General features: G+C 38.8%; 3 protein-coding genes and 1 pseudogene across 6 annotated transcripts; 2 read left to right on the forward strand and 2 right to left on the reverse strand.

Moving 5' to 3' along the window:
* Nucleotides 1–544: 544 nt before the first annotated feature.
* LOC127761522 (rhamnogalacturonan I rhamnosyltransferase 1-like) lies at nt 545–5,621 on the reverse strand (annotated as a pseudogene).
* A 1,952-nt stretch (nt 5,622–7,573) lies between these two features.
* Nucleotides 7,574–8,857, forward strand: LOC127764541 (uncharacterized). Its single transcript, XM_052289435.1, has one exon. The coding sequence runs from the start codon at nt 7,574–7,576 to the stop codon at nt 8,705–8,707; it is 1,134 nt and encodes a 377-aa protein (XP_052145395.1). The 3' UTR covers nt 8,708–8,857.
* Nucleotides 8,858–15,190: 6,333 nt separating this feature from the next.
* LOC127764137 (putative vacuolar cation/proton exchanger 4) lies at nt 15,191–18,909 on the forward strand. 3 transcript variants are annotated; one of them, XM_052288966.1, is made up of 14 exons: nt 15,191–15,340; nt 15,448–15,514; nt 16,058–16,099; nt 16,242–16,468; nt 16,633–16,700; nt 16,781–16,809; nt 16,913–17,109; nt 17,183–17,392; nt 17,522–17,656; nt 17,827–17,943; nt 18,041–18,094; nt 18,188–18,304; nt 18,402–18,498; nt 18,612–18,909. In XM_052288966.1, the coding sequence occupies exons 1-14, from the start codon at nt 15,314–15,316 to the stop codon at nt 18,635–18,637; spliced, it is 1,413 nt and encodes a 470-aa protein (XP_052144926.1). In that variant the 5' UTR covers nt 15,191–15,313; the 3' UTR covers nt 18,638–18,909. The 3 variants fall into 3 exon arrangements, with proteins under 3 accessions (XP_052144926.1, XP_052144927.1, XP_052144929.1); XM_052288967.1 differs by having other exon boundaries at nt 17,534–17,656; XM_052288969.1 differs by having other exon boundaries at nt 16,247–16,468.
* LOC127764138 (protein PHOSPHATE STARVATION RESPONSE 3) lies at nt 18,874–22,578 on the reverse strand. 2 transcript variants are annotated; one of them, XM_052288971.1, is made up of 8 exons: nt 22,277–22,578; nt 20,751–21,480; nt 20,364–20,580; nt 20,199–20,275; nt 20,067–20,106; nt 19,897–19,960; nt 19,719–19,788; nt 18,874–19,434 (listed from the first exon to the last, which is right to left on the reverse strand). In XM_052288971.1, the coding sequence occupies exons 2-8, from the start codon at nt 21,399–21,401 to the stop codon at nt 19,150–19,152; spliced, it is 1,404 nt and encodes a 467-aa protein (XP_052144931.1). In that variant the 5' UTR covers nt 21,402–21,480; nt 22,277–22,578; the 3' UTR covers nt 18,874–19,149. The 2 variants fall into 2 exon arrangements, with proteins under 2 accessions (XP_052144931.1, XP_052144930.1); XM_052288970.1 differs by having other exon boundaries at nt 20,751–21,475; nt 22,277–22,577.
* Nucleotides 22,579–25,097: the final 2,519 nt, after the last annotated feature.

Genomic DNA, 25,097 nt, shown 5'->3' on the forward strand with positions numbered 1-25,097 from the left:
CTTAACGTCAAATTCATTATATTTTAGCCGTAACAAAAAAAACAAAAAATCTGACAGTTTTAAGGTTGCAATTTTGTCAGAATTTTATCTTTTTTGTTATTCTCTATGTAGAATGAATTTGAAGATGCGACTTTCCACGTAGATGTAATACTGTTGAAAGTACATGTATGAATTTTTCTAGAATTTTTTGTGATAATTTTTAGTTGGTGTACACGGTGTGTACACGCGAGGGCCTGTGTGCATAGGATACGCTCCCCCAACTAATAGAAGGAAAATAAGAGAGATAATAGAGTGAAAAGAGAAGAACAGAGTAGGATGGTACGGAGTACCTACGTACACGAACGTCCATACAAATAGGGTGGGGCCCAGTTTAGAGGTAGATTGTTTTTTTTTTCCATCTAATCTAATGGTTCAAAAGAATGGGTCCACCAATTTAAATGAAAATCGATGGTTAGATGTTTTTCTGCCACGTGGCAGCTTAGAAGTGCTTGTAGAAAGTTTAATGGACTTTTAGTATATAATAGATAGATAATAGATAGATAGACTATAAGCTCGGCAGTAGTCTTCTTGAAGACCAGTATCTGTGCACATAGAAACAAGAAAGAAGGATCCAATTAGCAGGTGATTTTTTTAGATAATTATTAGCAGATGAATAGGAAAGGAGATAAAAAGGATTATTCAGAGTTTCAGACACAATAAGTTTCAGCTTAGAACATAACAGTTGCTAAGAATGCAAAGACTATATACACAAAGCATCCAGTTTTGATCTGTAATTATTCCAACGATGTCGAGTGGAGCCTCTCGGTGTAGCATTAGTTGAGGATTTGAGAACATCCTTCCATTGAAAGAAAAGGTTGAGATCACGCAGCATGACATGGGCTGCCATTTAGGCGGGCAAATGGTGGAGGTACTAACTTTTGATAGCAAGGGATAGTGTAGGCTGGCAGTTGTTTCTCAGGTGTTGTATGGCAAAAGTACTAAGCAAGATGTTACCAGGAATGAATTTATCAGCAGTACCTGTGATGACCGCCCACAACTTTTGCCATCATAAGTGGGGATGAAAATATCACTCTCCAAGGACAATATAATCTAACGCTACCATCTGGGAGGAATGGTTCTGGAGAAAACCTGAGATATCTGAAGGCAATAATGTCTCTTTTCTCACCTGACCATCAACAATGAGAAAGGAAATTTTATAAATATGAGATATGAAAGGAATGCGCAATCAGTAGCATTGGAGAAGATAAACTGACCACATTGGGATAAGCTGAGGTAAGGGCAGCCATTCTTCTTTGGCCACCGTATATTTCACCATCGGCAATGTATATTTGATAACTCCTATCAATGTCTAGTGCCTTCAATACCATTGCAGCCTCCTCCATTGTTAATGGGCAGAGCTCATCTTTCCTCTTTGCATTCGAGTCAATCACCTTCTCTTTCCACCATGGGTAAGTATATCTTTCAATTTTCAAACACAATGTAGTTGTTAATACAGATTGCAAAAATTACTTGAGAAAATTTTAGACAAAACTAAATACCTCATTATTGTGAACTACTCCGTCTCCTCGTTGTTGCAACCATGTGCGCAACCAGAGGAAGGCAAAGCATGCCCATTTCATATCGCTCGCAAGTGAAGAACCCCAAAAAGGCCCATTATTACGAAGAATTTGAACCACACGTCTACCCACCTCTTCTATTTCAGGGGTAAATCACAATGCAGCAAAATTGACACAACACCTCAAATTCTGAATCTCCATAGGCAGGCAATTGCAAGGTGTGCATCGGTTTTGTTCAAATGAAGAATCCTGTACTTCCATATCAGTGGTAGAGTCAGTTTTCCACAAATAAACACTTACAATCTTCAACTGATTTTACACGTGATTTTGAGTTCATGACGAAAAACCAATGGAAATGAGAGATGAAACCAAACCTGACTATGGCAATAAGATATATCAGACCAACTGACAGGCGGCATGGAGCGAACATATCCAAGCTCAACTCTTCTTTACAGCCTTAGAGGCAGCTCTTTCAGTTTCAGTACCCGGACCACTGTCAATAATGCAATGAAGTAATCGACATCACATTATACTAACTGAAACAAAAGAACCACAAGAGGTTGAGTAATGAGTCAGGACCATTCTTAATTGAATTCTGGTGAGTGCCAACTGCAAAAAGAAGGCTCACCTTGGATCAGCCCAAGATGAGGTTCTGTCCAATTCTAACACGATAAGGGTGTTGTTGAGGGATATATCACATATCTGACAGACAAACAATTAAAATTTTTGTTCGGCCGCGTGATTTGCCCTCTCGTCGCAGGGTGGCGAGCTCCGGGAAGTCAACCTCCTCCGCGCGAAGCTCGCTGCGGCGCGACGCGAGGCCACGATGCACGCAGTGAACTCTGGCTCGAAGGTTCTCCTCATCCTCAAGATCGTTGTCCTCTCTCTACGTGTTCTTCTATGTCTTCAGTGTTGATTTCGTGTATGTACATGTTTCTTGGATGGTTATGATGGGGGATCTCAGGTTGTTCTTGGATGGGGATCTCAAGGATGTTTTTTTTGGTTTGAGCAGAAGCCGTCGTCGCTCGACGCATTTCCCGTCAGCCGTGAGCTCGGTGCCTCCGTGTACGTCTACCGCCTTGCGAGCGCGCCGCCTTTTTTTATTACTAGATTCTCATTGCGCGCCACCTATACATGACTTTTTGTTACTATACTGTTGATCAGTTTTGAAATATGCATGATGATTTCACAAACATAACAGTACTATTTCAAGCAATCTCCAATTTGAAACCATATAGTATCACAATGTACTTAGCTTACAACACATTGATGAAACGTACCGACTCCGAGTGACAAATCTACATATAAGCACGCTGTACAAAGTGGTACATCTGAGTTTGAATATCTTCAATTCTGTGGAGATCTTGCCTGGGACAATCCTTGATCATCAGTTGCTTGGGTATTTATAATGCCCATGGAGTAGTCAAAAAGAGATGGCACTCGTGTTGTAGCCTCAAAACAATCTGCAAAAATATTAGTTGTGGAATATGCTGAATGGTCTACTTGCATGTCTAACCAGACTCATGTTATATGGTAGGTGTGAAAAAAAAGAAGATGATCCTATGGTTCAGATTTGTGAAAAACACAATGAACAAGGTTGTTTACAGGAAAAAGTTGCTTTCATCAAGATGTTAGCATGTTCTAAACCTCTAAATCTCTAATTAACCATTTTAATGTACGTATATAACATAGCCAGCATCCTTAATGGGTGTTAGTAATACGTAGAGATAAAAAAATATGTATTATTATTAATCGACAGCGCATTGCGGCAGCATTTCCACCATAACACGTAGAAAATGCATGGCAATAATCAACAACATCAGATACCAAACACAAAATACTAACTGGAACTCTTAACCATACAACTGAAATTTGTCTAATTGTTTTAGAGAAATTAGTGGATTCATCAGATAAACAAATTATAAGAAGCAAACTCTCATGTAAGAAGTTTTAGATATGCAGAGATAGATAAAACTTGGAATATTTATTCTAGTGCACACGAGATCCATGAGACTAAAGAAACAATTCATGTACTGTTCTCCCATTTAGACACCATTAATAGTTCAATACCACTCCTTTGAGTATATATCTGATGATGTGCAAGCAAGTTATGCCTAAGAGTGGGGCGTGGTATTTACAGTTTAGCACTCCTCTTTACAAACTGAATCAGAAAAGAAAAAATATTAGAAATAAGCTCACACTGCAGCAAAGGATCAGAGCCATAAACAATGACTACTGAAATCCATGGTGTCTGCTGCTTATGTGCTAAATACATAGACCAGGAAATGAAGACATTAAAATATAATGGAATGTATATAAAGCATTGTATTAATATCTAATAGATTTTTTTTTCTAGAGCAAAACTGCTGGCATTATCATCTAAATCCTTTTTGTTTTGAAATCATCAATCAGACATAAAGTAGAGGGTGGCAAAAAAAACATCTCATCACATGAGCATTTCTGAGCTGAGAATTGTTATTGATTTAAAAAGCAAGAGTATAGTATATCCCTAAAGATATATTACCTTTAGTGACTCACTACAGTCTTATTTGCAATGTGGCATCAGAATTGTTATCAGCCAAAAGAAAACAACTACAGGCTAAGGTAAGAACCTAGAAATTGGAAGTTTCTACCGAGTTCCAGACCCCGACAGGGGTCGACGAAATCGGATAGGCTTTTGGCCTGATGTTCTTGAAGATCATTAGTTTTCCATATACATTTCTGTGGAAGGAACTGGCTGTGTATATCTTTCGTGGATATAGAGGCCGGATTAATGAAAATCCATTATCTAAAAAATTTTCTTTAGAAGGAAAGAAAAACAAAATGCAACAGTATAGAAAGGGAAAAAAAAGGGTAAATGAAGGCACACAATTGATAGTGCATACTCAGGTATCCTGTTCTTCTGTAGATGGCTAGAGCTTTGATAGGACAAAGTTTTGTCATGTCAAAGAACTGCAATAGGTCAAAAATATAATTTGATCAAAGAATCTAGTACAGCCATCTATGATTAAAAACAGAAAAGAAAATTGGTAAATGATAGAAATGCCATTTCCACGAGATTAATGATGCAATCATTGAATGAACAGTAAATCTTGAAACTTTCCTTCAGAACCAGAGTAGCCAAAGTTCAGAAATCGGAACCAAGGTCAGACATACAATTACCAGAGGTAAGGCATAGCACATAGTTTCCAAACGATGCTCCTTCAGGCTGCACACACAATTATAAAATTAGCAAATGGCATGCACAATTCAAAACCAGTCAATTTATAATAATTAACTTATCTTGCAAAATAAATTCAAATCAACCATCATTATGTTAACATATTATAATTATACACATGCAGAAAACCTGTCCTTGTACATTGTTTGCATGACTTCTTTGACTATCTTAGTCTGATGACATATGTATGGATATCATTCTATTCTACAAGTAGTCATTCCAAGGCATGAATGCATCTTTACACAAATGTGATGCTAAAAGCAAGCAGACTATCTCCCTTTTCGTACCATAAATCCAAAACAGTACACAAAAGCTAAAATGAAGATTGTGATATAAAGTATCCTGTCATTTACAGATAGAAGATCAAGATGACATGGTGATCACTATGAGACATTTATAGGCCTTGATTGGAACTTGTAACTTTTTTTTGTTGTTTACTGTGGTAATTAACCAACTCCTGTATTTCACATTGCCTCTACCCAGGAATAAGACCATAGATTTTGTGATTGGACTGTCCAAGATATACTGATCAAATATTTTCAGGTTGTAAAGGGATAGAGGAAGAACAGAGACAAGGAGGGTGGTTAGGATCTGTTCATATGGCTAAGTTTTTCCTTTTTTCTATCTCTACTAAATTAAAAAGGTTCTTACCTTAGTAATTACAACTAATGTCTATGTTCAGAGGTTAACCTTAGCACTTGGACAAAACATCCCCCACTACACAACCAAACCTATAGATAAAATTTTCTGCTTGGAGTTCAGACCATCGATCAACCAACAAACATATCAACAAGTTCTAATACGAAGTAATATCACCTGACCAACCCTCACCTTCCAGAATCCATAGCCGATTGTTGTCCTTTCATCACTAATAAGAGAAGGAAAAAATTCATCGATCGTTAGGTATTACTTGGATAAGGGGTCATCTATGGGTATAAATACAAACCCCCTAGGAGAAGAGATGGCACAACCAACATACACGGAAGCCACGGTTCATATGCACCCACCTCATATGAACGGAAGCCACGGTAGTACATAATGGACTAGACTCATCCCTGGTGCAATGTGCATACGTGTCAGCCATATGAGGTGGGTGCATATGAACTGTGGCTTCCGTGTATGTTGGTTGTGCCATCTCTCCTCTTAGGGGGTTTGTATTTATACTCATAGATGACCCCTTGTCCAAGTAAAACTAGGGAGACCAATATGGATACAATCTGGCTAGTACTTGTCGTTTCCATATAGAACTCTATTTGTCCTTCCTTATCCGGAACTCTTTCTATATACGAGGTATGATTTCGAGCTTAGTCAACTACTATTAGGGATGTGGTATCCATAACCCTGACAATTTTGTATCCCTCTTCTCTTTGGGTTGTGCCTTATATGGCTGATTAAGTCTATTTTCGATCCCTCTACTATTTTTATTTGACCATGTCGTGCCGGGCTGGCCCACCATGCCAAGGCATGGCTCAATTGTCGGGTCGTGCCGTCGAGCCTCGGGCCTTTATGGCCATCTATATAGGTGTATGTTCTAGAGTCAGAACCAAGATTACATGTACCGGAGTTTCAAAAAAAAAAAAGAAATTACATTTGCTGGTTTTGGAATTGTCATCCATGCATACTAGATGATACCCCGCGCGTTGCTGCAGGATATTTGGATAATACCTTCATATTAACATTTGTATTGGCTGAAAAAGAAGAACAAAAGTACAAAGAAAATAGAAAACGTGTTATTACTTGACGACTGAGTGAACTAAAACAACAGATCTCACAAAGCCTTTATCCAGTTAAACTGAGAAAAGCTAACTGGGCTGGATAATAAGGTTTGTATTCATCCAACGATCAGGAAAAACCATAGGATAAGATCGAACGGCTTAAAAGTGCTGATGACGTGGAGCAATCTTTATAGGAGTAAATGCTCTAGTGGGTACCAACTATATAGGAAGAAAGGATAAGCATAAATGCCTCTAAATTAGTATCGGTTAAAAAACCGACATCTATAATAGGTATCCAACCAACACCAAAAGGGAGCTACTTCCTCCATTTCATATTATAAGACTTTCTAGCATTGCCCATTTTCATATATATGTTAATGAATCTAGATATATATGTGTACCTAGATTTATTAACATTTATATAAATATGGATAATGCTAGAAAGTATTATAACCTGAAACGGAGGTAGTATGTACTAGTGGACGACGAGCTCCCATCTGCCGGCCGAGCCCAACGACGGCGGCGCGGGGACGACACGCATGATCAGCAAACTCGCGCCTCCCGGCCGTCATCCCGTGAGGCATAGAAGTAGCAGCTCTGCTGGCCGTGTTGCCACCAAGCTCGCCGAGGACCGTTGATGCCTCCACGGCTCCAACGTTGATTCCCCAGACGACAACGTCGTCCCCCCACCACAAGATTTCGCCATGTCCACCGCCGGCCTGAGCATCACCGTCCTCACTCCTCAGCATCCTCGCGCTGTCAGAGATAGTAAGGCGAAAGGAAGGAATGGCACATGGAGATGTTTCACTGACACGTAGGGCCAAAATATTTTCCCTTTTCCCCCCAAATATAACAGTGCCACTTTATACAAAAAAACGCTTTGAACGAGTCGAGGTTTTGCGGCAAGGCTTAAGGGGCTCGAAATAGACTTATTCCATTCAGAGCTGTTTGGTGCACAGGGCCGGCGGCCCAGAGAGGCGGTGGTGCCCACGAAGCCTACGACCCATCAATCCTAGGACCAAAGCCCACACAAGACCGATGCCCTATCTACGTCTATAGCGCCGCGTCTCGCCGGCCGACGGATGGCTGCGGGTGGGACGCAAGCAATGAGGCGGTTCGTCTATCTGGTGGTGAAGGGCTGCTACGATCGCCGCCTGCGGTGTTGTCGCGACAGCTACATGGCGGACACCTTCCACATGCGCCGCATCAACGTGTCCCGCTTCTTCTTCTACCCCAAACCGCCGCCGCCGCCGCCGCCGGCGATGGTCGTCGACGCTCGGCTGCCTCGCCCCTGCATCACCTTCTGCGCCCCCTCGGTCATGCACTTCATGCTGCTGGGCCGCAACAGCGACAAGGTGCTCGCCGTCGACCACAAGGGCCGCACCACCATGTACGACCCCGCCGCCAACACCATCCGCGCCGCGCCCACCCTCGCCCACCCCAAGAGACTCCCCGCCATCTCCCTCCCCATTGGTGACGACCTCTACATCCTCGACCCGACCTCCTCCGACCACCGCTGCTTCGAGGCCCTCGTCTACAAGCCCGGCGGCCCCGCCCACGACTGGGTCACCACCCGTGGCCCCATCGACCGGTACAACGACTGGCACTGCCAATCTCTCCCGCCGCCGCCCTACCATCCCTACTCCTGCAGCTTCGTCGGCGCAAACGGAGCCATCGGCGCCTATGCGGTGGTCGGCGGTGGCGGCGACTCAGCAGAGATCTGGGTGTCAACCAACGACGGCAGCGGCAGCGGCACCTTCTCTTTCGACACGGCGCGGCGCGCCTGGACCAAGCACGGAGACTGGACGCTCCCATTCCGTGGCCTCGCCGAGTACGTCCCCGAGTACAACCTCTGGTTCGCCCTCTCCTCCGGCTCCAACAACAACCATCTCTGCGCATTCGATCTCGCCGGCGCAGCCGAGCCGCCGGCGACGCGCGATTTCTGCCAAGAACTCAAGCCACCCAAGGACTGGAAGCTGGTGTCATCCCATCTGGTGCACCTGGGATCCGGCAGGTTCTGCATCGCAAGATTCTTCGATAAGCCGGTCAAGATTCCAGTGTGCTGCGTCTGCGACATGGATACGCAGACCGAGACGTACGGCGTCTTCACCGGCGTGGAGGTGAAGAAGCCGGGAAGAGGCCTACGGCTACGGATGGTCAAGCACAGGTCAGAATGTTATCGCTTCGATGACCACATTAAGGAATGGGTGCTGTAATATTTATCTAGTCTTTTTTAGAAAGATTTGTGCAAATAGATGAACTCAGTAGCATTGGATATGCTGGTGCTTCAACACCTTGAACACTAGAACAACTTATTATCTCTATCAAGTTTTAGAGGAGAACTCATCTGTACCTTTTCCTGACAAACAAGAAGATTTTTTATTTTATTTTGGATGTCTCCTGATATAGGAGGCAAAGACTGTTTCAGTGTTCCTTTTTTCTGGGTTCAGAAAAATCAGAGGATTTATGTCTCTTCTTAGTTCTTATGTGGAGAAGATTCTTCAAATTGCTGACGTTTCTTATAACGTGAGTCCTGAAAATGCAGAAAATGTTAATGCAGATAACTACACAACAGACTGGAACATCACAGGATAATGTTCAAAAAAGGTACTTGTACTATGCATACCTTATTCTCTGCAAATTGTTCCCTATTTAATTGTGCTACTGAGCTATTGCACTTGCGAGTTATGATGTTAAGCACAAGATTATCCAATTCTTCCGCAAAAGGATCTTCAGTTTCATCCATTTGCAGGTCATCCAAATCAACCTCAGAAGTTTCTTCTGTTTCCTCAATTTGCGACATGGATACAAACCGCACGGTCCAAGCTGTTTTCACCGGCGTGGAGGTAAAGCCTTGCGGTAAGGCTGGAAGAGGGCTTCGGATGATCAAGCACAAATCGGAATGTTACAGCTTGGACAAGAACTCCTCTACCATTGGGTGCTCTAAGTAAGATTCTTGGATTTTGTTACTAGCAAAGGCTCCGATTAGCGGAGCTAGCTGCTGCTCAAGGAAGTAGGAAGCCAGCAATAAGCTGCAATGTCATAATACTAATGGTAATACTCCCTCCGTCCCTAAATATTTGACACCGTTGACTTCTTTAAGCATGTTTGACCGTTCGTCTTATTCAAAAAATTTAAGTAATTATTAATTCTTTCCCTATCATTTGATTCATTGTTAAATATATTTTTACGTATACATATAGTTTTATATATTTCACAAATTTTTTTAAATAAGACAAATGGTCAAACATGTTTTAAAAAGTCAACGACGTCAAATATTTAGGGACGGATGGAGTAATAAACAAGATTCATTAACTTCTACTTCTCTGTTTTGCAAGTCAGCATATATATTGGGGGACCTGGCTGTGTTGCTTCTTAGTTAGCATGGTCTTATTTTCCAGGGAATGCGCAGAAGGATTATGCATATTTTGTATTTTTGAAATAAAAGTGTGCATCTTTGTATTAAGAAGATAAGGCATTAGGCATGCATGGTTGGTCAGAATGGCAGAGCAAGAGAAGGTGTGCTTACAGAACAAGTTGATTGCCAGCTCTACTTGCTTGTGTTCCAAGGGTGTGCTGAGATGCAATCCGTCTGTTTGATGTACAGAAATACGGAGTAACTCTATTTTATTTGATGAACATACCTATATTGTTTCATTTGTTGCCTCTAGTCTCAGCTCTTAATTTTGTGTAAATCTGAAGTTCTGAACATACAAATCATATCAATCATGGTGTGTGAAATGTGAATGCAGCAGGAATTAGAATGTCATGCCATGTCCCTGTTGCCAAAGTGAAAGAATGTTATTTGCGATTTCTTTTGTTCAAGGGTGGTACTGGACACTGGTATAACAAAAACTGGATAGATATTGCTCGAGGTTACAATGAAGTACCACAAGTTGGCAGAATGAAGACAAAGTCTGAGATAATGGTGCGAGGTTGCAAATGATTTCAAGTAGATCAGAGAAGTAACAATGATATTTATGATAATATGAAACAGAGATCTGATTGCTCGTACAAACTACAAAGAACTTGCATCACTGCTAGTTTCATCCCATCGGCGGGGGATGGGGTTCATACAGAATAATAACAACTAGTGTGGTGGCTTGTGCAAATTGCGCGGCTAGCATCTTTATGTTTTCTCTCATATAATAGCAAATATATTTTTTTATTTTGTTATTAAAACATCTTAAAATAACAATACAATTTAAATTTTGTACTAACTTGACCAAACTATAAACGTGTAATGTTCATATTGTGTTGTATTTCCGTGTTGTATACATGTGATAGTTATTAATTGTTTTCTAATACAGGATTTTAGTTATTTCTAAATTGTATTTCTATATGGACTCTAGACTACTCTTTCAACATTCTTTATTTTTTAATTACTAGTAAAAATGTTCGTGCGTTGCAATGGGAAAAACAGAAAATATAATCCATTTGTCCTTTGTAAGACATATTTTCCATGTCAAAAAGCCAGGTAACTTGTTCAAAATAATTCATTTCCTATCCCTATATCTGCCATCAAATACGATTTCGTAGAAAAAAGGAACATTTTTCAGTCTAATGCATGTTTATTGTGACCTCACTGTGCTGAATATGATCGAGGGGGAAAAAGTGCGAACATTGAGAGTATGATAGCTAGGCTGCCTCGAGGCCCATACAACATAGTACATGGGTCAGGAAAAAAAGAAACAACACACCCTCGCTCCCTCAGCACCATGTGTATTACAATCCTTTGTGGGATGGTGGGAAACCTCACTTGGTCTCAATGGTTGATGGATGATAGAAACAATTCAAATATTTTTAATGAGGTAATAAAAAGGCACATAAACATATAAGAAATGTCATATTAGCAGGGATTTAAGTGTGTCGACCCGTAAGCCCACTTATAAACCAAATTAGTGGATAACCCATGGATCAATCCGCGGGTTATCTACTAATTTTGTTTATAAGTGGATTCATGGGTTGGCCCACTTACATCCCTACATATTAGGCATTGAAATATTGTATTCGTAAGTTATAACCATACATCTCACACGATGATATAACATATGAACACTCCCACCAGAGCTCATGAATGAAACATCAAAAATTATTTTTGAAAAGCCCGTAGTGTGCTCTCGCTGATTGATTTGTATAGTATGGTGCACATGACATGGTTTACCATAAGGAGGCGCATTCTCTTCGATTCGTATATGGAGTGGCATTGCAAAGCTTTATATTGAGACTAGTAAACATGCACGTGCAATACACGTTTCACAATATTTATATGTTATAATATTTGTGATATTGTACCAACCAAATTTATGCATCTTGTCAAAACACAAACAAAACAAATATAAAAAACAAACAATAGAAAACAATGATAATGTGGAGAGGTGGTGCCATTGTACCAACCCACTCTGAGTTCCATTGCCTACTTTCCCGTGCGGCCGTGCCAACTGTCTCTGTAATATCTTCTCAACATTTTTCCACATAGAACTTGCTTCTTTATGCCCACATCCATCACTACAGCTAGTTAACAACTTATAATAATGCTGATATAGTCTCATCTCTGCATATCAACCATCATACAACAGAAGTAGCACAAATTTAGGGGAAAGAAAAAATGTTAAACAATTCTTTTTTATTTGTCTTGTATCGACAAAAAAAAATGCAATAGAGTGGTGCGAACAAATAGCTGCTTACATATTTTCATTTTTCTTCTAGATATTTTTAGAAATGCTTCTAGGTAATTAACATCCAACTGTATAACAGAAAACATAACATTGTCATCCTGAAAAATGAGTTATAAGAAAACTTACATTTAATCAAATAGAAATAGAACAAAAGATGGTAAAGGATGGTATTCCGTTCGGATGGGATGATACCTCTGACCAGTATCAGGTGATTCCTACCAGTACCAGGTGATACCTCAGTGGTATCATCTCATCCGAACAGGATACCGTCCTGTAGCATTTCCCTGACCTTATGAGTCCCCTAATTTTAGTATTGTATTTCTTGATTGCCGATTCATGCATGATAATATAAGAAATCGATACCGATCATTGCCAATCATAAGCAGGACTGCATTGACGTGCGTCATATAGCTACAGGTACTATCATGACACTTAGATTCTTATTTTGCATAGTAATGAAAGCAGACATGAAAAAACCACTTATCTACAGTTTGCCCAGGGGCGGATCCAGAAACAAAAAATTGGGAGGGAGGGGGGCTCAATTACGCAGTTTCTTCAACCTCCAGCCATCTAAGGACCTTTAGTTTATTATTCATGGTAAAAAAATTGAAGGGAATGCTCTGGGGGTATCAATGGTCTTGTAGGTATAGGGGGGACTCGATCCGCCCCTGAGTTTGCCTAGACTATTTAATCTAGTTTAGCATTGCAGACAGCTATTGAAGTATTTCTAACAGTAATGACTTTCTCAATCTCAGATGGTTCATATTGCTAGAGCCTACCTTTCCCATTATATAGCTTGCTCTCTCTCTCTCTCTCTCTCTCTACATGTAGGTTCATTTGGGAATCAACTAATTACCTCATGTTAATTCCCTATTAGTTTTGCAGTACATGGAGCAGCACAAGCTCAGATGATGCACCTCAGCATCGGTACAATAGATATATCTACAAGACCAACTTCTACAATTTTGTACAAAATTACAAGATTTTTGCCATTTTGACTCTCAGCTTATACGACAGTCTAGTTTTCTGTCTAAACTTTCAGACATGAAAAGATCGCAAATTGTATGCCTCCATCTAATTGGTTGATTGTAAGACTGGTTGGACATGCCATCCAAAATAGATAGACTGGTTGAATGGACTTGAAAATTACTTCAACCATGTTGAATGGAGTTGAGAATTACTTCAACCATCTTCCTGTCATGAGATGCTCGTGCAATGCTCTCGATGTTCATCTATACTAATATAATGTCGCATGTCATAGTATATAATGCATGTCAAAACGTGAGCATGCACTGGTCATAGATCCACAATAAATATAAAACTGAGATATAAGCAGTCTGTGAACATTTATCAATTATCAGAAGATTATTAGAAACTAAAGACCATGCAAAAATGTGGGATGCGACCCAATGGACAAATCTGAGGTAAATAAAAAAGAAAATGAGTAGAGCATGTTCAAATCCAATTAACGGGCAATGCAAGCCCAAGTCCAAACTTTGTAAAGTTAAATTCAATTTAAGAATAATTTGTATCAATATAAAAGTTGTAGAACTTATAGTGTATTTGGCGATGGATAACCTAGAAAGGAATAACATATTTGGAAAGAGTTTCCACAAACACCTTATAAAAACACACTAATTTGACATACAATTTTGCAGGACAGAAAAGGGAAAATTCCTAATTTGGAAATGTGCAGTGAATATTTACATGCATAATTGCATACCAATATACCATTCAACTTTACAAACTTTACTTTTGTCTCTGAAAATGGAAGATTAATGTGTAAATTACAAGTAAATCAGTAAGGACAATTCTATAAAAGAAAACTTGGTGGAAAAGAAGTAAGCCCAAACCTTTCATGGTTCAAAGAAAACCACTGCAATTGGTATCATGCATTAATGCTCAGTTTCATTCCACGAAGAACACCTATCACTGCTACACAAGTGATCTTTAACTCCGGTTCACAACTGCCTATACTCCCGGTTATGCAACCGGGAGTCCCAATCCAGGACTAAAAATACTCATTTTTAATCCCGGGTAAAATAATCGGGACAAAAATTTGATCTTTAGTCCCAGGACTAAAGAGGAGAAAAGCACCAGTCCCGGTTGCCACCTTTTCTTTTGGTGACTGATCTGACTATTATTACCAATAAATCTAGCAATTCCGTATTTTATATTAACTTGGGTTCTTAATAGGTAAATTTGCAATTTTCATGTGTCCTTTTTTTTTGGGACAATTTCGTTTTTGCCCCCACTTTGATCTCTAATATTGATTTTACCCCTACTTTTTAGGGTTTTCGTTTTTGCCCCCCACTTTTTTTGAACCGAAAGAGGCATTTACCCCTGGTTTGGATGGAAGTTAGTGGGACCGGGTTTATGGCAGGAAATAAAGATTTTTTGAATTAGTGATTTACCTTTTTACCCCTGTGAAAGAGCTATCTCTCATCTCTTCTCGCTGCACAGTCAAACCTTCCTGATTATGTTGTCATGCTTTGTGATACTTGTGAGGTACAATATGACTTCATATGATTGTATAAAATATTGTTGAAATTTTGTCAGAATTTTTGTTCGATTTCTGTCAAAATGCTGCCGAGATTTTGTCAAAATTCCATCAAATTCAAATTTTGTCCAAATTGTAATGTTAAAATCTATCCAAATCTGTCATTTAATTTTAAACATATTCACAAAAATAAATTTCCAAACATTGCATAATGGGGAAAAAACACAATTAATGAATAGTTATGGGAGAGGGTATAAATGTCCTATTTAACACCGTTAACTCCTCCATCTAAAAAAGGGGCAAAAGTATCTTTCGGTTCAAAAAAGTGGGGGCAAAAACAAAAACCCTAAAAAATATGGGTAAAATCAATATTAGAGATTAAAGTGGGGGCAAAAACAAAATTGCCCCTTTTTTTTTTTCTCTCTACACGCTTTGCCTGTTTGGCAATCTGCCAGCGACAAATTCGCGCGATTCTTCCGGAGACCGTTGAAACTGACTCTCTCTCTCTCTCTCTCTCTGCTTCCAACCTGAAACGGGGGAGAGGAACATTTTGCCGAGACGAAAACGCCATACCCAATCTCGAACCTGATCATGCATCTCGTGCTCGTGAACCAGTCCCTTGATTGGGATTAGATCTATAGGTCATGCATTTCATTTCAAAGGAAGGGAAGGTATGATTTCTAACTCTGAATTTAATTTTGCTTGTTCTTACTGTTCTTCTCTCTGCGAAAAGGGGAATTTTCTATCGATCGGAATTGGTCATCTTTGGTTGGTTCAGGACGATGGCAACGGACAGTTCAGACTCCCGGAGGCTCTTGCCCAGCCGTCACAATTCGCATCATCAGGTAATTAATTAAGTTTCAGCTTCATCTTTGTTGGGTAATTTTTAGCTGCGATCAAATCAAGAATCGTTTTACGATTGGATTATTGGAAGTATTGGAACATTACATGCATGAGAAGTGATTTGACAATTGGGATATTTGACCTTGAATTCTTACGCAATCACATTCTATTGACCAGAATGGGGATTTAATATTCATAAATATTGCTTCAATCACTCTGCATATATACATTCTCAGAAGTTTTATTATTATTATTATTATGATTTATTGAATGAGCCAACAGCTTCCAATTCTGCTGTGTGAATTGTCCTACCCCGGTATGTTCTTAATACATCGGTAAAACTTTCTTCTTAATCCAACAATTGGTCTGCATGTAACTGTAGTAAAGAAAGAGTGATTATCTCACCATTTGACTTATCAAGCCTCAGTATGCAGTACACTTTGGCCTTTAACATTCAGTTAGCTAGCAGTCATTACATATGAAATCGCATAAATAGTTTTGCAGAAATTAGGCCACATGTTTACTGATTGCTGCTAGTTTTGCAGATGGACAAGATCAATGGGACGAACCCGGAGTCTACCGATCAAGTGAGTAATCATAGTCATTGCGAGTAGTGCATTCAGTATGGATTCTCCACTGGCAATATGATTGCATCTTTTCTTGACAAACTTCTCTTTTGGTTGCTCCATACTTATTCACTGGATTTGTTTCTACTGATTTTTCCTATAGAACAGGCCCCTTCATTGGCTAGTAGACCCGACGAGTTCGAGGAGGAGGAATCTCTTGTTACACCAGATGCATTGTCTGCTAGAATTGGTGGTTTCCAAATATATGCAGGATCTGTGAATTGGGGGGTTTTCGGCAGCATGAAGATTGTGTTTCTCAAGTCCAAGCTCAATGTGTTGATACCATGTGGATTTTTAGCAATTTTTCTCAATTACATGACCCAAAGATATGTAGGCACACCAAATTTTCATCTAACAATTACTTTGTTGATTCTTTCCTTTGTTTTTTTTTCTTTTCTTGAAAAGAAGCAAAAGCTTTGCCACGTATATATTGGATGCTTTCCTTTGCAACGTTGTGCTCTTGTATTGATATTACTGACTTATCTCTTTTCAAGGGTTGGGTATTTCCTCTAAGCATGCTGGGTATTATTCCTTTGGCTGAGCGATTGGGTTTTGCCACCGAGTAATTGTTACAAACTCACCTTTTATTCTCTGAATCTTTTATCTTTCAATAAACATCTGATACTTTGTTTCTCATTGCAGGCAACTGGCACTTTTCACTGGGCCAAAAGGTTTAGCTAAGTTTCTCTTCTTCTGACATATTCTTATCTGAATTGTATTCACATGATCATGTGCCAGTTGCATTGTCGTTGACTTGGCAAATTTCATGTGAAGTTGGGCGTCTTCTAAATTCTGCATTTGGCAATGCAACCGAGTTGATCATATCAATACATGCACTAAGTAGAGGAAAACTACACGTTGTTCAACAATGTCTGCTAGGATCAATCCTGTCAAACTTGCTTCTTGTTCTTGGTTCAGCATTCTTCAGTGGTGGACTTGCTTGTGGCAAAACCATGCAGACCTTTAGCAAGGTGACCATTCTTCATTATTTTTACAAGATTTCATGATGAAGAAGAAATACCGGTTAATCTCGGTTGTCGGCAGGCAGATGCAGTAGTGAACTCCGGATTGCTTTTGATGGCAGTGATGGGGTTGCTCATTCCCGCTGCGCTGCATTATACTCATTCAGAAGCTCAATTCGGCAAGTCAGAACTAGCGTTGTCGAGGTTCAGCAGCTGCATTATGCTCGTTGCTTATGCATCCTACCTTTACTTTCAGTTGTCAAACAATCGGCGTCGCAATGAAGCTAATGTGGTAAGTCTGATGATCTGATGGGTTACCATATACGATTATAGATATTGCAATTGTGTTAGATTTCTTGCCCTATTGTTTGTTTCGTTTCTTTGCAATTTTCTGAAGTATCCGTGTATGCCTTTAATCAAGAGACGAATTCAGGATGATGTGGATGGCAATGATGATGAAGTTCCTGAGATCTCCAAACGGGAAGCCATTTCCTGGATTGCAATTTTCATTGCTTGGATATCAATGCTCTCTTACTACTTGGTTGATGCAATAGATGTAATAGCTCTTCTCCATCCTTCTTTTACTTTGTTTTGGTGCTTGTTGTTTTTGTCTGCAGTTTAACAAGAATATACATCTTTGTAATGGAAACTCTTTGTGATTTGTGTTGATTAATCTTACAAGCTCTTTTTTTTTTGCCGGATCATTAAATTTTTCAAATTTTACAGGGGGCTTCCAAAGCTTGGAACATACCAGTTGCATTCATCAGTGTTGTTTTGCTCCCAGTGGTGGGGAATTCAGCAGGACATGCTAATGCTGTCATGTTTGCAGTGAAAGACAAATTAGTAAGCACCAGCTTGCAATTGGCAACAATCTTGAATAACATTTTATTTACACTAAAAATGTAAACTTCTATTTTTGTTTTTTTATGTTTTTGTACAGGACATTTCTCTTGGAGTGGCAATAGGATCATCGATACAGATATCCATGTTTGGGGTGGGTTGTCTTTTGCCTATCAGATTGGACTATGCTTACTAGCTGTCAAGATCTGATCATCAAAAGCTGATTTTTGCTTACCTCATTTTGTAGATACCATTTTGTGTAGTGATGGGATGGATGATGGGCAAGCCAATGGACCTAAACTTCCATCTCTTTGAGACGGCAAGCCTCTTAACAACTGTACTGGTTGTTGCATTTTTGTTGCAGGTAATAAAATCATTGTGCAAAGAGAGCATTCTTTTAAAACAAAATGAGTTTGATTTCACATGATTTTAAAACATTCTTTTAAATCACACACTTTCAGGATGGGACTTCAAATTGTGTGAAAGGATTGATGCTATTTCTCTGTTATCTGATAGTAGCTGCCAGTTTTTATGTACATGCTGATCCAAATTCCAAGGGTAAGTTTATCGAATCTGAGATTTGTTTAGCATAAACTCGCTATCAATAGAGAAATAAGAAAGTTTAATTTGGACATTTTTTATAATCCATTAACACTGGGAATTTTGTCCAGCAAGTGAGAAGCCTCCACAAAACTAACAATACCTGGAATATCAGGTGGACTATGCACAAGATCTCTAGTGTGTGAACACATTTGCAGTCAGAACAGGAACTAATTGTGTTATTTTTAACTGAATTTCAAGTGCTTCAGTCCTCACATTTAGAGGTCTTTCAAGCACATCTAGTCTTGTAGATAAGCAGAAACTGAGGAGAAGCTCAAACATGATCATTCAGTTGTGTAGGCAGCAGTTACCTTGCTATTGTACCGGCAGAGATAGCACAAAGAAAAAACATTTGTAAATTTGGGATAAGTATTCATATTATGGTAATCAGATTTACAGAGTGAAATAAAGTATACAGGGAACCAATGGCACCATCTCTTTACTGGCTCCATTTTCATCTGAGTTAGTAATATATACAAAAAAAAAAGTCTTCAAAAAAGTATACCATAAAATCGCAAAGACCAATTTCTGCACTAACTCATGGAGGCACATCAGAATAAAACAAACATACAAGTCCAAGCACTATATTGTAAAAGGTTGCGACCATGATTATTCGTCATGCACCATTTCAAGATCAGCCTGAGGCTTTGTCTTTTTATTATCAACTTTTGAATGGCATTCTGCATCAGTATCTGTAATTCTACACTTTGACAAAGGTGCTGAAGAGGTTTCTGCTTTGTCCTCGGTTTTCTCCATCGGTGCGAATTCAGGAGATTCTCCTTCTGTTGTACTAGTCATTGAGGATATGGATTCTCTTGCTTTCTGTTGTTCTTCCAATATCTTCTGCAAATATCTTGCGTGTTCCTCTATGCGCAGCTGTAATTGCCTTTGTACCTGATGACCAAGAAAGATGTTAACACTGCAAGTTTATCTAAATATATAATATTCAGGTAAGCATGCTTTGATGAACAATAATGTGTAAATTTCCTTAATACAAAGGTGCGCAATCCTTTTGCGTATTCCCGAAAAAATAATGTGTAAATTGCTCCAAAAAGAATACTGTGTAAATACTAAGTCTTGTAACCATAATCTGGAATCAGGGCTGCTGCAAACATATGAACATACAGTGTCACCTTAATTAGCCTTCAAAATACTGCCCTGACATGTCTGATGCTTACCTCTAGTTGTTCATGGAGTTGTTTCTGGACCTCCATTTGCATCCGAAGAGCTTCTGCCATTTGAGCACTCCTAATTAAGAAACAGAAAACAGTATGAAGTTTTACAGTTTATGCATGCAGACAGCAGGATATGTTCAATGTTAGGCAGTAAGTCATTGAAAGGAAGGGAGATGCTCACTTCTTTTTTGCATGATCATTTCCATTAGCCACTGATTTTGTTTTCTTTTCTTCTTGCTTCTTGTCTAGATCGAGCATGCATCAGAACCAATAGTTAATAATTACCGACAAAGCTAATTATTTCATATTTCCTAAGATATTTAAACTTCCTCTTTGGCTTAATTGCCTTACATTCTTTTGTCTCTGGAAGATACTTCGCAAGCCGATACTTCTGCATTGTGACAAGTAGTGTTTTAACCATTATAAATAATGATTTTATATGAAATAATTTGACTATGGATCAAAAAAATTTCACTAAAGCACCTGTAAGTGGCTCTTTATATGATAGATGGTCAAGCCCTCTACCTTCATAAGCTTCAGAACACCCTTGGGAGTTGCCTCTACAAGATGTATCAAATAGAACATAAAAGGATGGTTTTATTTTCTCAAGATCAAATTCCTCTCAATGAACTAGAGTGATCACCCTACTTTCTGGCCCTTCAAGCTTGTTCACGGCATCTACGAAACGCTCGTGGAGCTCCGGTGTCCACCTCAGTCTTGGTTTGTTACATGATGCAGTTCCAGATGAAGACCGAGATGAACTCAACTGAACTTTAGCAGGAGATCTTGCATCCTGCAGATCCTCCTGATCAGAGCAAGATGACACTGGAAGAGACATAAGTTGCGGTGGTCTGTCGTATATGTCCTAAGGAACAAGAAAATAAGTGATTAAAATGCAAATCAAGCCATGATAAATATTCACAAGTGAACATTGAAAAAACCTTTTGCAAGTAGTAATTGATACCCATTAAATTAGAGGATAAATAAACATATAATTTAGTAAAAAAATATCAATGATGAAGCTAAGGAACTCACATCTAACCGAGGACTCTCCTCATTGTTTGAGATCGCAATTCCGAGCTGTTCAGACAAGAACTGAAACTCCATCTGCTCATTATAAGCCATGGCACTGCATTTCCCATGGAAGCTACAATCTGAAGAGAGGTTAAGAAAGTCCTTGAGGTCATCTGTGTGTTCATCATCAGCATGACCACTATTTCTGAGATCAGCATCAAGGAGCATCAGAGAGCTGGATGATTGCCCAGCTGAATTCTGCTGCTGCTCACATTTAGGAGGTTGTGGCAGGAAAGGCAAATAACCGGTTTTTCGGCATGAACCAGAGTTCATCGGTGATGAGGTGTACAGACTTGTACAAAATGTAGAAGAACTAGACAAAATTGGGTCCGAAAACTCGGCTTGCGACATGCGAGAAAGTGAACTTTCACCATTTGAGTCAGTACTAAATGGAAGGATCTTTGGCAGGCTAGATGAACTGATTGATTCGGTCTTAATGTTTGAGGATTGGATAGCACATGATAATGAGGTACTATTTGTTGAACCACAGAGATCATAGTCATAGTTAGCGTTGGAGAGCACATGAGCTGATGGCTGTGGAACAGTGTATGCTTGTGCGATTTTGTCAGGGCCACTGAATTGCTTTACAGCAATGACACTCTGTGTGCTCATGGCTCCTTGAGATTGTTGATGTCTTGGTCATTCACACCTAATATGAGAACTGAGATGGAATGCTTGCTCCAAGCCTGCACTACAAAAGTAAATATCCAGTCAATAGCACTGAAAAATTGAAGCCTTATCAGAGCATGTAGTCCAAAATGTGTGTTTTTTTTTGTCATAAATAGATTGAAATTTTGTTAAGAAATATGGGTACAGAAGCTCAATCTTGTCGATTGGGCTTGGCTTCTATCAGAAAGATAACTTGGAGACAAAAGAAGAGATAAAACCATGCTAACTTAAACTAATATGCTGAATATAGTAAAATTCTGGACAAAACAAGATGGACAAATGATTTGAACCTTTCAACAATCTAACAGCAGCCAACCTTTAAGTGACAAGAAAAGTCTTGTCTATACATCAGAGCACACATCAAACTTTCCTATTCAGAAGCCAAACTCAAATCAAATTTAAGAAAAATAGAAACATATACAAGCCACCTATGAAAATATTGTATGGTTTGAGGTAAAATCACATCAATTAAGGTCATGGCATTCTCTTTTCCTCAGAAAGAGTTGCGCACTTCAAAAGAAAATCATGACAATTCCAACCGATGCCCGGGAAGAAAAGCAGAAAGGGGAAGAACAGAAATCTGAAAGAGAGCAAAAGGAGATAGGCAGCTGTCGCCAAAGTAAGCACACAAATAAACTAAAAAACGCAACTGCACCATGAGAATTGAGAAATGAGAACAAGGCAACCTAGGACTGCAAATCCAAGAAAGAACGAAGCCAAGAAGGCGTGAATCCAGGTAAGAAAATGCAAACAAGATGGAAGATTCAACTCCATCTGATAATCAAGAAGATGAGTTGAAGAGATTCAGAAACAAGAACCTGTCAGTCCTCTCCTTCCACAGCAAGCACCCTCTCTCCTCTCTTCTCCTATCCAAACTGTCCTCTCTCTCTCCCTCTCTCTCTCTCTCTAAATTACTCCTGCCTGCAAATGATTAGTCATTTTCTGTGAACCACCTTGGATGGATAGTTGATTGTTTTGACTGTTCTCGTTTCACTCTGAAAGAGTCTGAAGTAGTAGTAGAAGATACAAGCACGCTGTTGCTTTCTGTTGCTTTTGTGCTACTGTGCTTTTGCACAAAATGCTGCAGTGTGTCTCAACACCTGCAATCTGCAGCAAAATGGATGCCTAATTCTGAAGAAACTCAAGCAAGTTTTGTCAAAGTCTGATGCTTTTACAAATCCCTCAATTTATGTTCACATTTTGTTTTAATAATCAACCGCACGAATATTTTTCTTGTAAGCTAAGTCCTCCTATCCTATGTGGTGGTAGCAGAATTGATTATTGTAATTTGTAAATCACAGCTAAGCTGTGACGAATAGGAAAGCAAAAACTTGCTGACCTGATTCAGATTAGCCTAGCGTAAATGCCAAAGCAAAACGAAGCCGTCGCTTGCGTGACGGGTTGACCAAATAATTAAACTGTGTGATGCCGTCAAATTAATTAAGATTTCAAACCATCTATAGTCCTGCACCCCCGTCCCAAAATAAATTCGTTTGTGGTTTTTTTTCCAACGTTTAACCGTCCGTTTTATTTAAAAAAGTTTATAAAAAATAAGTCACACATAAAATACTATTCATATTTTATCATCTAATAACAATAAAAATATTCATAAAAAAATCAAAGACGAGCGGTCAAGCGTTAGAGACAGAAATTTATAAATAAACTTATTTTGGAAAGGGTGTACTGTACTAGCTAGTGCGTGTGCTTGAGTTAATCATGGGTAGGGTAAGCTTAATCATGTGAGTTCTTAAAAAAAAAAAGCTTAATCATGTGGATTTTCCTTCCTAGACCACAAATCACTAAAACTTCAAACATACAAAATGAAGGGTTTTGAAAAACTCCACGGAATCAAACTGTTTTGTACTATGAAATTGGTGTGTTCAAATTTGCAAAATGAAACTTTCATTAGGGGAAAAAATCAGAAGAAATTGGTGTGTTCCAAAAGGAGTCGGAAGAAAATAAAATTCCATTAGGGGAAAAAAATCAGCCTGCATGCAGAAATAGTTTCCAACTTTCCATGTGAGTTCGTTTTGTGTTCCGGTGGACCCCACCCATTGGTCCCAGCCTTCCAGGACACTGATTGGTCCACGTAGATCCACTAGACGACAAAACTGATGCTGCTCTGTTCTCTAAATTGTTTCTCGTAAAGAAAGACCGTAGATGTACGCGTATAACGACATCTGAAAACTGGGTATGATAGTGAAATTATTTACTGGTTTGAACGAAATTAACACTACAAATTAATAATCAGTTTACCATTATATTAAATTATTTACTGAGTATTCCATTATATTACACATATTCTAAGGCTACGTTCGTTCATTCGGGTTCATTTGGGTTAGGATAACCATCACTCCCAACACGCTGAACGGAGTGATATATTAACACATAATTAATTAAATATTAGCTAAAACAACTAGAAAAATAAATAAATATGATTTTTTAAAGCAGCTTTTCTATGAAAAAATTAAAATATATATATTATTTAATAGTTTGAGAAGGCAGAAAACGATAGAGTATAAGTTAGGAAAGTGTTCAAAAGAACGTAGCCTAAATCGTCGTGCCTTGTCAATTTGAGTTGGGAATGAAGAGGGATTACTACTTGTTTTCATAAACACATGTCTCGATCATATCTAGCATAATTAAATAGTCATCTATGGAAAAGCTAATTGCGGGATAATTAAGTTAATAATTAGCGAGTGGTCGAGAGATTGCCATGGAGGATTAGACCAGTAACTGAGCTTCCGTTGCCTAACCAAATTTGCCACTGACTGGATATCTTAAACTCTTTTGAAGATCTCACGCATGTCTGTCCAAATCTATATCTATCTGTCCAATTAATCCCAGGAAAACTAACAGGTGTCTGCCTCTCATGAGATGCCCATCCAAATTGAGTTCCACACTTGCTGCAAACTGCAAAGTAGTCCTAGGAGTGTAAGCATATGATGTAATCGTAGAATTCCTGATTCAATCATGCTCGGAGTAGTAAAACACGGCTGTGGCTGTGTTTAGTTCGTTTGTCAAAATTTTATTTTATTGGAGTATACGCACATATATTTAAAGTATTAAACGTAAACTAATAATAAAATAAATTACAGATTCCACCTGTAAACTGCTAGACGAATCTAGTAAGCCTAATTAATCCATCATTAGCAAATGTTTACTATAGCACCATATTATCAAATCATGACGTAATTAGGCTCTAAAGATTCGTCTCGTGATTTACACGCAAACTGTGCAATTGATTTTTTTTTCCACATTTAGTGCTCCATGCATGTGTCCAAATATTTGGTGTGACGGAAAAGTTGTAAGTTTGAAAAAAAATTGAATCTAAACACGGCATGTGTTCTTCCCCTTCTTTACCAACTCATCTTTCTCTTTTTCCACGTACACATTTTTTAAACTGCTAAATAATATATTTTTTAAAAAACTTTTCTACAAAATAGTAGCTTTAAAAAATCTTATTAATTTATTTTTAAAAATTATTAATACTTAATTAATTATACGTTAATGAATCGTTCCATTTTACGTGCACGATAGATTCCGAACAGTCTAAGAAGTCTAGAATGGTTTAGATGTCATGGAGCAATATATAGATTATAGAGTAAACAAAAATGTCACTTATTTGATTAAGGACCA

This window comes from Oryza glaberrima, chromosome 2 (assembly GCF_000147395.1).
Source record: "Oryza glaberrima chromosome 2, OglaRS2, whole genome shotgun sequence".
Lineage (NCBI taxonomy): Eukaryota > Viridiplantae > Streptophyta > Magnoliopsida > Poales > Poaceae > Oryza > Oryza glaberrima.